The following is a 13,265-nucleotide window of genomic DNA, read 5'->3' as shown; positions in this document are numbered from 1 at the left end:
CACAGTTTACAGATATATGTGGCTTTACAGGCTTTACAGGCCCAACAATTATATTTTCCGAGGTGGAAGAATAAACAGGATGACAGGAGCTCACAGAGAAACACCAGAACTATTAGAAAATGTTAATCAAGGATTGTTTACAGCAGTGCAAAACAAGAAGAGAAGAGCAATAGTTTTTCGTAAAACAAGCACCAGTAAACCCAGTAGGGCTCACCTATGAGAGTTATTGGCTTTGGCAATGTTTTTTAGGTATGCTGTACTACAGTGCGGATGCTTTGTAGTGTGGCTAAAACTAATTGTAAATAGCGGTATGGCGTTGCCAGGGCAAATGATTTCTTTTCCTAACTGCATTAGCGCTGGATGCATCACAGTTCTTTTTTTAATATTATTATTTTAGCCATGCTGCATGGCTACAAATCATTGCCAAAGTCAGCAATGAACATAAGGTCCTATAGTTCCAAAGGTGAGACCGATTGATTTTGTCAGTGCTTGTTGCTATTTGGCCTAGATTAGAACATTGGTATCAGACAGGAGAATAGGCTTCTCAGGCTGTTTATTAGGAGATCTGGAAATTAAACTTCAGATAAAGTTAAATTGCAAATGTGATCATGATGGCCGTCATTGTTCAAAATGTGTGCTGGTGTTAGGTGTTTCAGTGGCTTGGCTGGGCTCATAAACTGTAGGATGTTGTGGGTGTGTTTTGGCATGACTGGACTGATGTTGAGTGCTGGGAATGCAATGTGCATAGGGTAGGTGACTTGGCTTGGGCACCTAAGGACTAGGAAAGGTTTCTATTCAATTAATTGCTTCTTAGAAATAGATTGTTGTTTTGTTGTACACATATGTTGAGGTGTCAGGTGTTACTGCTAGACAGGGTGTGCTGGCTAATAATTGTGGTGATGGACCACCTCTTTAGAATACTTAAGAATACTTAACGGGGGCTTGTACATTTTTTATAAAAAAGGTTTTTGTCTAACTTTGTGATAAGATGTCTTGAGCATTTACTATTGTTTCATGTGCTCTATTCGGTTTCTAGTCGGTGAACCCAAATACTGCATTCCTTTTTGTATCAACTGTCTTCATTTTCGACTTTCATTAGGGAAGCCTGTTACATGCCTCATGAAGGGAATGAGTCAGAGGTAGAAAAAAAACTTTAGGAACTCAAATGATTTAGCAGATATGTCAATGCCTTATGTTGACTAGGTTCCAGAGAGGGAAGGGTTATCTTTGCATTTTACAAACACAAGCTCACTGGTAGGTATTCAAGTAGAATGGGAGCAAGGGTAATTAAAAGGGTAACAGAGTAGTTATGATTAAGACCATGTTCCCATAAAAAAAGTGTTTTTTTACTTGCCTATATCTCTAGCGTTTTTTAACGAGTCTTCACAAAATTTCCCCCAAAAAGTGTTATCGTGAGTTATGTTGTGCTTGGAAAGTTTCAGGGAGACCAGTCAAGGGGAAGTCAAAAAAGGGCGTGTCCCATGCAGATCGAACCACTGTCTGTAATTCCACCAAATTTATCAGAAAGCTAGCTTTTGGTATCTGGATTGTGCTTTTTAATATTTGGAGTAAATCAGTTCAGTAGTTGTTGAGAAATGTAAGGAAATCCAAATAAGGATATCTGCGATCGCGACAACTTGGCGAAAATAATGAGCTTGTGCAGGGAAATGCAGAGCTCTGATTAGCTTCCAAGACTTCAACCAGAAAGTGTTGGCAGCCATCCCAAAAATGGGAAAAAAAAGAAAAGGGGCAGGTAGAAATCCCTGACCCCCAAGCCTTGGGTTACCCTGGAACCCCGCTACGGTATAAAGCATGTTATGTTAAATTCACATGATTTTCGCTAAATATTTGCAGATATCGCCATGAATTCCCCACAAAAAACGTGGGCTCCTGCACTTGATTTAATTGCAGCCCCTTGGTGGTCAGGTCCCAGGGGCATATGGGGATTATTCAAAAATACAAGTGGCATGCATGGGACCCATCTCCCAGTGCTTTAAAACCCCCCACAGACCACTATCCACTAGGGCTAAATATTAAATGCTTGGTGAGGCCTTGCGGACCCTCTCTAACCCCGGGTACCACCAGCTCATGGGCTTAAAATAAAATGCTTGGTGGAAGCGCAGAACCCAGAGCCCCAGAGACCACCCCCTCTTTGGGGATACTTTAAATATGGAGCAGGGGCTGCACAGACCCCCCTCCCCCCTCGGGGACCACAACCTCCCCAGGGCTGTCTATTTTTTAAAGAAGGAAGGGGGCTGCGTGGCCCCCCTCCTGAGTCATTCTCGGACCCCTGGACCAACACCTCCCCGGGGCAGGCCTACAAAATTGAAATGGGCGGGACATGGTACCCTCCTCTTGGAGCCAATAATGGCCCTGGGGACCGCCACACCCCTGTTCCGGCTCCTGCTATGTTCAGTGTGCCCACCCCCGGGACCTAGCAGTTCGCATTGACTTGGCTGTAGCCTTGACCGCTCCAGCCAAGTTTGATGAAACAGTCCACTCCCAGCAAACAGGAGCTGACAAAATGCTCTCGCTTGCTGGAAGGGGTGGGTTCATCTATTTCCCTGCCTGCTGTCAAGCGAGCAGGCAAACAGATGAAACGATTGCTCTCACAGACAAGGAGCTGCATGATTAGCAGCTTCCTGTCTGTGAGAGCAATGCCTGCTACCGCAGGAGGCGGGAGCCAGCAGGGTCCACGGGAGCCTTGAGACTCTCCTTGCAGTCTCAACAGAAAAGAGCAGAAAGAGGCAAAATAAAGGTGAGAAACAAGCAAAAAGAGGCAGAATAAAGGTAAGTAACGAGCAGAAAGAGGCAGAATAAAGGTCAGAAACAAGCAGAAGAGGTAGAATTCTACCTCTTGGTGCTCGTTTCTGACTTCTAATTTGCCTCTTTCTGCTCATTGCTGACCTTTATTCTGCCTCTTTCTGTTTGCTCCTCACCTTTTTTTGTGGCTCTTTCTGCTCATTGCTGACTTTTATTTGCTTCTTTCTGCTAGTTTCTGACCTTTATCCTGTCTCTTTCAGCTCATTTCTCACCTTTATCCTGCCTCTTTCTGCTCATTTCTGAACTTAATTCTGCCTCTTTCTGCTCGTTTCCCACCTTTATTTTGCCTCTACCTGCTCGTTGCTGACCTTGCTCATTGCTTCCTCTTTCTGCTTGTAGCTGATCTTTATTCTGCCTGTTCATGCTTGGTTCTGACCTTTATACTGTCTATTTCCGCTTGTTTCTCACCTTTATCTTTCCACTTTCTGCTCATTGCTGACCTGCATTCTGCCACTTATTGCTCATTTCTCACCTTAATTTTGCCTTTTTTTGCTCTTTTCTCCCGGGACTGCAGGGGGTGGCTCAAGACCCGCAGTCTCTGCCGGTTCCCGCCTCAGCGGGAGCTGCCATTGCTTTCACAAACAGAGAACTGCTAAACATGCAGCTCCCTGTCTGTGAGAGTAATTGTGTTGTATGTTTCCCTGCCCCCTTAACAGCTGGCAGGGAAACGGACGAAGCCTCCGCTTCCAGAAGGCACGAGCATTTTTTCAGCTCCCACTTGCTGGAAGCAGAGTGTTTGCTCTGACATGGCTGGAGCTGTCAAAGCTCCCAGCATGTTACAGCAAACAGCTTTGCCCCGGTGGTGGACACCCCGGGATATAGCATTAGCTGGCCTTGAGAAGTGGTGGTCCCCAGGGCCATTATTGGTTCCAGGAAGGGAGCCCCCTTCTTTCACATTTATGGTCCCGCCCCAGGGAGGTAGTGGTAACCCCCTCCTTCTTTTTGAAAAACCCTGGGGAGTTGGTGGTTCCCTGGGCATGGGGTGTCTGTGTGGACCCCTGCTCCATATTTAAGTTAGCCAACGGTAGGTGGTTTTGCTGGGGCTCAGGAGTCCCACACGGCCTCCCCAAGGCATTTTATTGTTAGTCCCAGGGAGGTTGTGGTCCCCAGGGTTTAGGGGACCGTAAGCTCCCCCTGAGCATTTAATATGTAGCCCCAAGGAGGTGGTGGTCCTCGGGGGGTACAAAGGGTCCAACCAGCACCCCTGCTTCTTAATATTATTAGCCCCAAGGAGGTGGCGGCCCCCGGGGTATTTTGAAGCCCACCCCGGAGCTACAATTAAAACAAGCGCATGAACCCGCCCTTTTTTTTTTTTAAATTCACAACGATTTTCGCAAATATTTCCCAGAAACCGCAGTGAATTTTAAAAAAGTGTTTTTTTGCCATGGCTGGGAACAAGGGGCAGACCAAGGCTTGGGGGTCAGGGTATTCCTACCCTGTCCTCCTTTTCTGTGTTTTTTTCTAGGTTTTTTTTTTGGGGACACAGCTGAAGCAGAGTTCCAAGATGGCTGCCAACACTTTTGGTTGAAGTGTCGGCAGCCAGTCAAAGCTCTGCATTTCTCTGCACAAGCTCGTTATTATTCACAAAGTCATCAAGATCGCAGAAATGCTTATTTGTGTTACCTTACATTTCTCAACAAATACTGAATGGATTTACACCAAATAACAAAAAGAAGATTCGTCAAATGACACCAAAGATATAGGCAAGTTAAAAAAAACGCTTTTTCTATGGAAACATGGTCCTAACTATAAATACACAATGGCGTCTGCCGGTAGGTAATATATATTCATCAAAAAGAAACAAAGGTTAAAGTGAAGTTATAGTTAGGTGAAAATGTCAGTTTAAACATAACATTTAAAACTAGAAAAAGACAGTGAAATCAACAGTTACATTTATTTCAAGTATTGCCATTTGTAAGGCCCACCCGCTGAACATGACCAGGCCTTGCATCAAACCCCCCACGGGCACCCAACCCCTGCCGCACACACCTGTTCGCGGAAACCCACCACAAAATCTCAGTCCCTGCCCCACTATTATTTTACCAATCCCACAAGACTCTTGCAGGAGTCACTGCAGTCCCTATGCTCTCCTGTGGGACTCCTCTGGGGGTCCAAGGGGCCAGCGCTGACTCCCATGGGATCACAGAAACCCCAAAAATGTATATTAGTTTTCAATTTTACTCGGGGTGTTCCCCTGGGACCCTCTCCCCCTTTAAGATCTAGACATGGAGACTAAGTCCCAATGTCTTGAAATGGCTACCACAACATTTCTCTTCATGTTGCAGCCAGTAAACCAGAGCGTTCGCTCCCACATAAGCTGCGCCGATGGGGGAATAAAAAGATTCATCAGCCAATCAGATCACTCTATTATTTCAACTTGCGTGATCTCGCCACTCTTGCGAGCCTCCTGCAAACCCAACCATCCAGATATGCAAAGTTTTGAAACCTTAATTTCTTAAAAACTTCTAAACAGATTTACACCTAATCACAAAATGTTTGCTTTCTGGAACAAGATCCTGCCTTCTTCCAAATTTGGTATAATTCCATTCACCCATTTTTGTGTTATCGCTGTTTGATTTTCCTAAGTAAAATTGCATAAGAAAATTGCATTTTGGGACCTCTTTTTTCACAGTTTGGTCTTAACAGATCACCCATAAACATTCCAGGAAGGAGCCGAGGTGGCTGATCTTAACTTTTTTGGAAAGTTTAGTGAAGGTATTTGCAAACCAAAAAACGCTTCTCCTTTGGTAACTAGGCCCTAACTATAACTACACAGTGGCAACTGCCACTGTGCAGTATGTGTGTGTATGTGTGTGTGTGTGTGTGTGTGTGTGTGTGTGTGTATATTAATTCGTAATGGGGATGGGGAAATAATTTCGAGTGAGTGAAAATCATTTCTTTTGTCTTCACGCAATAGGTGGCATGATTATGAATCCTGATAAACTATTCAGAATAGCAAAAAAGGAAAGCCTACACATGAACGGCACCCAGGACACACATGAAATCGTAAGAAATGACTGCCTCAGTACAGGTGAATTTATGCTACTCTGACTCTAAGTACATTACAAAGTCTGAAACTTTATAGCTTTGGAAATCATAAAAAATATTTTTTGCTTACTCTGATTTTTATTGGACCAACATAAAAAGTACGGAGGAGATTTTGCACACAAGTCCCTTGAAGGGATGTCGACTTAGAGGTCCCTTATCAAATTTCTGAAAGTATCAGACTTCTTCAGAAAGACAATATTTGCATTTGTATATTGCCCAAACAAATAATATGTCGGGATGAACCACATAGCTGCATCTGAGGGTTCATATATTTGTGCTATTGAACCAACTTTGTGTATTCAAAAACGGAAAGGCTGGGACCTTTTACTCAGCGAACAGTACAACTGCACTTGAAATGGTTAACGTTATAGCCTTTTCGTGATACATGTTCTATGCACTATGCAGTAGAATGAGTGAGGTAGTAGAGAATGTGGTGATATTTGGAGTATGGGGCTTGGTAGCTGGTGTAAGCCTAGCAGATAAGTTAGTGGTGGCTGTATCTTTGAGAAGATCTGTACTCACTGAATCTTTATCTTTAGGCTTGTCACCTAATAAAGGAGTTGTTATCTACACCCAGGGATATCCTAAATCCTGTATTAAAAAGCTTTCACATTCGCATTTTACAAACATTTGATTTAAATTGTTAAATTTACATAGAGTGTTACTTTTTGAAGCATAACACTTGTCGCCTTGTGTAACTTGTTTGTATTTCTTTTCTCAATACTGGTGTTTCTTTGAGTAAAGAAGAACAGCAAACATCAATTTTGATTGATGATTTTGGGGAGGAATTTGGAGAAAACAGCACTGACTCCCACTCAGGTGAGTTACACATGCTCCTAGGTTTTCGAGTGCTGGGCCTGTAGCGTCAGAAACCTTTTTTCATGAGCTAAAATGGCTTCTTGTTATTCTTGTTGTCACATCACTGTTCTTTTCTACTTAGTTTTTCCATTTCTTATGTGCTCTCAGTTGTAGCATTTCTTGGGTTAATACAAAGTGGGCTCTGTCATCTAATCATAGACATTACAGGTTTGCTCTTGTACTGTTACGCTCATGGCCTTTGACTTGAATGATCCCATTCCTATTTATTTTTTTTGCAATACAAAGTTGTATAAAACAGCGTCACTGTTTAATAGCTTGTACCAATGTATATGTACATTTTATGTTAAATGTTTTATTGAGTCATATTTACAAGGTGACTGGATTTTCCTTCTAATATTGTCTTCACTTTGAAATGTAAACGTTAGGGGTGAAGGAGTGAAATTTCTTCTTTCCTGGTAAGAAACTTAGACAAACATGTGCAAATGACCACATTTTCCACCAAATCCACATCAGTTCATTGTAAGAACATGCGTTAATAATGTTATCCGTGACTACCCATACAGATGTATTTATTTGTTTCCTCAAAGAAAGTCCTTCTGACTGAATATGTATCTTTATTATAATATTATACTAATATTATTATTATGTAACAGGACATGATAGTATTTCCTTCTACATAAAAGAGGAGGGAGGTGCCTATTACATCGATTCTCAGGACCATAAGCAAAAGGAAAGTACCTACAATTCCACAGGTGAGTAAACCATGCTTAGCTGCCTGACGTAACATTTGTATTTCGAGGCATCCCCTCATAAAGTGCTAGATAGCAATATTTTGTTATTATATTTAGTTTCTTGGAAGGCGTCAGCAAAGCTTTTCAGATCATCACAGTTAATACCATGTCATTTAAGTACTGCTCTTGGAGCCAAATACCACATGATGTTGAGCCCCATGGGATTATTATGGGTCTTCGGGTCTATGGGGGTCCTCTTGCTAGATGCGTAAACTAGAGCTGTGTTTCAGAGAAGATTTGGTTAAGGGAACTCTTGCATATGACACATAATGAAAAAACACAGCAAAAAAGTAGATGGAATAATCGAAGGATAAAGTGAAGTTATGGTTAGATTTGATTAGAATACCTCCGCATATGTTTAAAAAACACTTAAAGTGCAGGTATGGTTACAAAATAAAATCAAAAAACCATAGAAATGTGCAAGTTATGGTGCGGAGCAACATCCACAACTCGCGCAATATCCATGCAAACCATGGCTTACACACTTAATAACATTTTATGCACCCACAGTATTTACACTAATAATTAACAACACCTAAATGCAAAATGTAATTAAACAACTGCATATAATCAAACTGATACATGTTACTGCATTCATTGTTGTTTTTATCAAAGAGGTATGGGAAATGTGATTTTGTAATCTCATCTGCAAGATTGTACTTTGCTTAGTTTCATTTAGGGATAGCTCATGAGTATTGTATTTTGTGTGTGAGTTGTGATTTGCCTTCCAAGTCCTGTAGCAAGCAAGTCATATGGTTTGCATGCCTGCCCGTGCAAGTTTGGGTTCTGGGACTAGCCATTGGCCATGCCATGCAGCCAACAACTTTTTCACATGGCTAAAGGCCTTGCACTGTAGGGGTTGGCTGCCCATAGCAGGTTGGGCACAGCGCTTGTAGTCATTTCCTACTGCAAGGAGCCAAAGTCCGTTCACAGACATACAAGAATTATTTTTACAGTGGAACCTTCTTGAGATATTCACTCATATACCGAAGTTGACGTCCAAAACCCGTCCCATGCAGAAGATGATCAAAAATACCAAAGGTAATAGTGAAGGTATGGTTAGCTTTGCTTATAAGACCAAAAGTTATGTTTAACAAAATCCCTTAAATTCGCTGAACCATAATTAAAATGCGGCTGTTGTTACAAAACTAAGTCTCCCTAATGCACTGCTTATGATCTCTCAAATGACATCACTCACCCATTAATGACATCATTGATGATATCATCTAATGGTACCAGTACTCTGCTCATTTCGCTAAAACTATGTTGTTCCTGATGGCAGAACTATTTATCCACATTTGTACCTCTGGATATACTATGTAATAATACAATACACTTTACTATAAAAATATTACTCCCTGCAATCTTATCAACCACATGCAGCAGTATTGAGGCAGTGCACAACTGTTGGAAACCACTGTCAAACAGCATTAACAGATACCCATTATTTCATTAGCACACATGCGCAATCATAACATAAAGCAAATACCACAATAAACCACAAAACTGCTGCTAAGAAAAAGACCCAGTATAATTTTACAACACATACCCTATGATTTAGAAACATTCCCATGTAATATAAACATTCTACTGGTATCATATGATCGCATATCCCCAGATGAATACAAATAAATCATAGTCATTTAAACTACCACAAGTGAGAACAGATACATCACTTTCTACATGCTGTCACCACGTAGCAGTCAGACTTTGTCAATACATCTGTGATGTAGAAAAACAATCTTGAACAGAGAACCCAGATGGCCTTGAGGTGGGAGGAATAGGGCGCCAGGGGTTTAAGCTTGGGAGCATATTTATTACTGCGTATTAGTTCTTTTTTTCAGATTCGTTCCCAGAGCATCAAACCTTTTACTATGCCTAAGTTTTTTTTTCAAATTGTTTTTACACTATTAGACGTATTGATTCTCATTTAGGAGGCCCTATTTTACATTAGTTCTCCAGGATAACTTGTTTCAAAGGAAATTGGTAACAATTACGTATCTTGTTTCCATTCAGTCAAATGTTTGACTGCAACTACTGAACAATTCTAGTGATGGCTTGTTCATGCAAATATTGGAGTTGTATACTTCATTAAATGTCATAATGTGATAAGGAGACTGACCAGAGATTCAGTTAGGACCTTTCTAAATGTTTTGACTGCACCCAGCTTAGAAGAAATGTACTCTAGTTGTACAGCTTGGTAGTATTTGCATTGTTTGAGAATCCTACCATCTTATGGCATTCTTCAAAGCCATTGTTTCTTGTTAGGATTTACACTCTGCTGACAGGAAGAATATTACAGTTCATCTGATTGTTCACAGAGCATTCAATCGGTATGAATTCCATATTGTATTACAATGCCACTAGACTAGTGTGCCATAGATTTTCAGGACCCCATTATGAACGAGGAATATGTTCTCAACACTTCAAGTTGAGTACTAAGAAATGACAATATTTTCTGTGCACTGGCTAGCTGCTGGGTCCAATCCAACTACTTCTGCCTCTCTAATAACAGCAAAAACCTGAAAGTAATGTTCTTCTTTCCAATACTCTCACATCAGTCATAATATCTACTAGCCTTTGTTCTTTTTTCTCAAACTTCAGTTTGTCAGATAGTATTGTTATGCTTTGGTACTCCCCGTGCATGAATTGCAAGTGGTGAAAACAACATTGCTTAAATTTGTTCCTGTGAATCCAATAACATCAGTTTTTTTTTTTTTAAATATTGTGTCCTTCACTTGGTTGCATTTTTAAATGTGGCTACAGAAAGTGCCCAGTCTGATAAAGTTATTACTGTCTATTGTCTAGACAAGACATCTAAGGAAGGTTAATGAGTTATTTGTTATAAATGGGCCGGTTTGAACAGGTTTAGCAATATCCGAACAATCCAGCTCCAGATGGATACTATCTTGCATTATCCCCTGTTGCCAAAAATCTAGTAAGTTCTTGATCAAAATCTCAATTTGTTGTAGTATGGTTACAAGTTCAAATAATTGTGTTTTAATTACATTGTGTTGATCTCTATACACATTTGAAAATGTGATTCATTCAGTAGTAGTAGTACTTTATTTGGTTGCTGTGAGCCATCCAAGTACACATACACAATACAATCAAAATATGTCCAAATTTAAATATTACGTAAAACAGCAACTATCCAAGTCAATTTTAAAAACATTGGCTCAACCATGAAATAAAATCTTTACCAATATAATTCCATTCCTATATGCAATCTGTGCTATATGCACCCCAAGACCAAGTGCAAAATTGCAGGAGAACATTAATGATTTCTTCATAGATTTCATAAAGGTTGTAAAAAGTAAAACAATTGTGACTTTGAAAAAAGTTGAGAAGTGTTCATGTATAAATGTAGTCGCTAAACTACTGCTGTTATAATTTTACTTCTCTTGTACCCAACGGCCTGTAGCAATCTACTCAGCGAAAACAGTTACAAGAGAAGTATCACTTTTTAAGATTCTATGGACTACAAGATATCTGGTTATAACCAGACCCCGACATATTGGGCGGATCCATTTGCGGCGACACCCATAATACTCAGGGCAAAAGTACATTATATGCGTCTCATTTTCATTACCCTGGCACCAAGCTGAGCAGATGCTCAAAGTTGGGTCCGTGTCCCAAAATAAAAACGAATATACAAACTTTTGGCTAGAAACTAAATCTAAAAATTGCACAAAAAGTGGAAAGGGCTTAAAATCCTAAAACATATTGATCAGGGAGTCATTCAGTAATTATTTCTCTTATGTCTTACAAAGAGCATGTTTTCCCCTTCCTAATGTGACTATTAACCGAATTACATGCAAAATATATTCCCTTCTAATCGGATAATTCTATGCTCCATTCCAAGTAACTTAATATTGTACTGTAGGCATTTGCAGTCACCCTTCACTTCATTTTTTCTCTCCACAGTGATTAGTATTACTTTGAAGGTAAAAAAAGTAAGTTCTCCCCAAAAATACTTTTTCCTCTCTGTAGTTTTTAACTGCTGTTGTGGTACTCTTAGTGTGTTCAAACTGCCAATATTGATTCTTGTATACCATACACTCTTCAGTTATGAGGAACTATCTTCTTCTGGAGTCAATTATCCTCTCCTTATCCTCTTTTTGTAATTGAGGCTGGTCTTTAAACATGTAAAGTACCAATGGCATTTGATACTTTTTGCTAGAAAAAATAGTAACTCTATTGTAGTTTCTGTATTAACAGTGGCTTTTTATATACATTTAATAGTTAATGTTACCATTGGTTAGAGTGATACTCTATTGGGATTCATAAAAGTAGAAAGCCAAGATTTAAACAAATCTTTTTAAAAGGCACCTTACATTTCTGTTAATGACAAAAGGAAAGTGGCACCTCAGTCCAAACTTCTTTGCCTTTACCTCGGCTCCTGTTGCTCCTGGAAACCTTCAGGTGGCCCACCTGGACTTCACGTGTCCTGCGCACCGTGGACAGCGCTGGAAGCAGTATTGAGTGGCAGCCTGCTAAGATGACAGCCATCTTCTAGGTGGAGTTGGCCGGTGGCCCAGAGGAGCGGCTGGTGCTCAGCACGGGTGCCAAGATCCGCAACCTAGATACTGGTGGCCCTTGTCACTGCCATGGGGTGCTCGAGCAGCCTCCTGGCGCTGATGCCCGCACTGGGGGAGTTTGACAGGTTGCTAGGTGTAATGTTCTACGTCGGCATGGGCCTGCCTGTGCCGTCAACATTGAGCCCCTGATTGTTTGGTGGTTCTCACCCTCTTGCTGGCGACTCGGAGGCCCTCATTGTGCCCCCCGCAAAGCGAGCCCACCTATGTTGGATTTGGACCCTCAGGAGGCGGGCCTGCCAAGGGTGGGGGGCTGCATGAGGGCTAATCCAGTGGACTGCGCCTCTCCCCCTCCCTTCGCCATCAGTACACTGTTGATCAGCCACCGCCTGGCGCCCACAACTTGAGAGGCCATGGCTGTTGGCAGTACTCTGTTGATCAGCCACCGCCTGGGGCCCACAACTTGAGAGGCCATGGCTGTTGGTGATGCCCTGCCGTGATTGGGGGGCAAGCAGGACAAGTGAATTCCTGTGTGCCATGCCTGCAACCCACTGCCTATGGTATAGGTAAGACACCCCTGAAGCTGGGTGCACTGTACCACTAGTGAGGGTACAGTTGTATGAGCTCTGTACCCCTACAGTGTCTAATTCCTTTCTTTTACATTTTCAATGCAGTAAAGCCATGAGGAGTATATGGTCTGGGAGTTTGTCATTTCGAACTCCACACCACCATAATGGCTTTATTGAATTTTAGGAGGTCTGGTAGCAAATGTCTCAGCAAAATGAACCCACACTGATGCCAGTGGAGGATTTATTATACATTGCACTCAGAGGGCATCTTAGAGATGCACCAGAACACCAGCCTGCCACCACAAGACATGGTTCTGGCCCATGGGGTGTCCTGAGCCCAGAAACAAAGCATTTCCTGGGCGGAGGTATTCACACTCTGCCCAGGATCAGGAAGAGGCATCTGTGGCAGTGGAGCTTCAAAGGCCTTGCTGCCTTTGTAACACGACCCCCACCCTCTCCTGCTATCAGGAGCAGTCCCATTTCTGTCTCCCCTCATTACCAGCAGGAAGACAGGCGGGAAAAATTAGAACGGCCCAGAAGATGTGCCCACCTCTGCCAACTCCACCCTTCAGGTGGGAGAGTCCAGGTGAATCCCACTCTTCAGTTCCCACCATCTTGCGATGGCAGGCACTCTCCAATCAGGATTAGGGATTGTGCCCACTCCCCACATGGGGTGA

The 13,265-nt window shown here is 41.9% G+C and overlaps 1 protein-coding gene across 3 annotated transcripts in view; it reads left to right on the top strand.

Moving 5' to 3' along the window:
• LOC144755275 (uncharacterized) overlaps positions 1 to 13,265 on the top strand; it is a 113,364-nt gene that overhangs the window by 42,696 nt on the left and 57,403 nt on the right. For all 3 annotated transcript variants that reach the window (XM_078644045.1, XM_078644044.1, XM_078644046.1), the window contains 3 exons: positions 5,741 to 5,854; positions 6,616 to 6,690; positions 7,344 to 7,442. In XM_078644045.1, coding sequence (XP_078500171.1) covers positions 5,741 to 5,854; positions 6,616 to 6,690; positions 7,344 to 7,442 — 288 coding nt within the window. The remainder of the gene's footprint in view (positions 1 to 5,740; positions 5,855 to 6,615; positions 6,691 to 7,343; positions 7,443 to 13,265) is intronic.

This window comes from Lissotriton helveticus, chromosome 5_1 (assembly GCF_964261635.1).
Source record: "Lissotriton helveticus chromosome 5_1, aLisHel1.1, whole genome shotgun sequence".
NCBI classification, from domain to species: Eukaryota; Metazoa; Chordata; class Amphibia; order Caudata; family Salamandridae; genus Lissotriton; species Lissotriton helveticus.
This window is presented reverse-complemented; position numbering and strand designations above follow the sequence as displayed.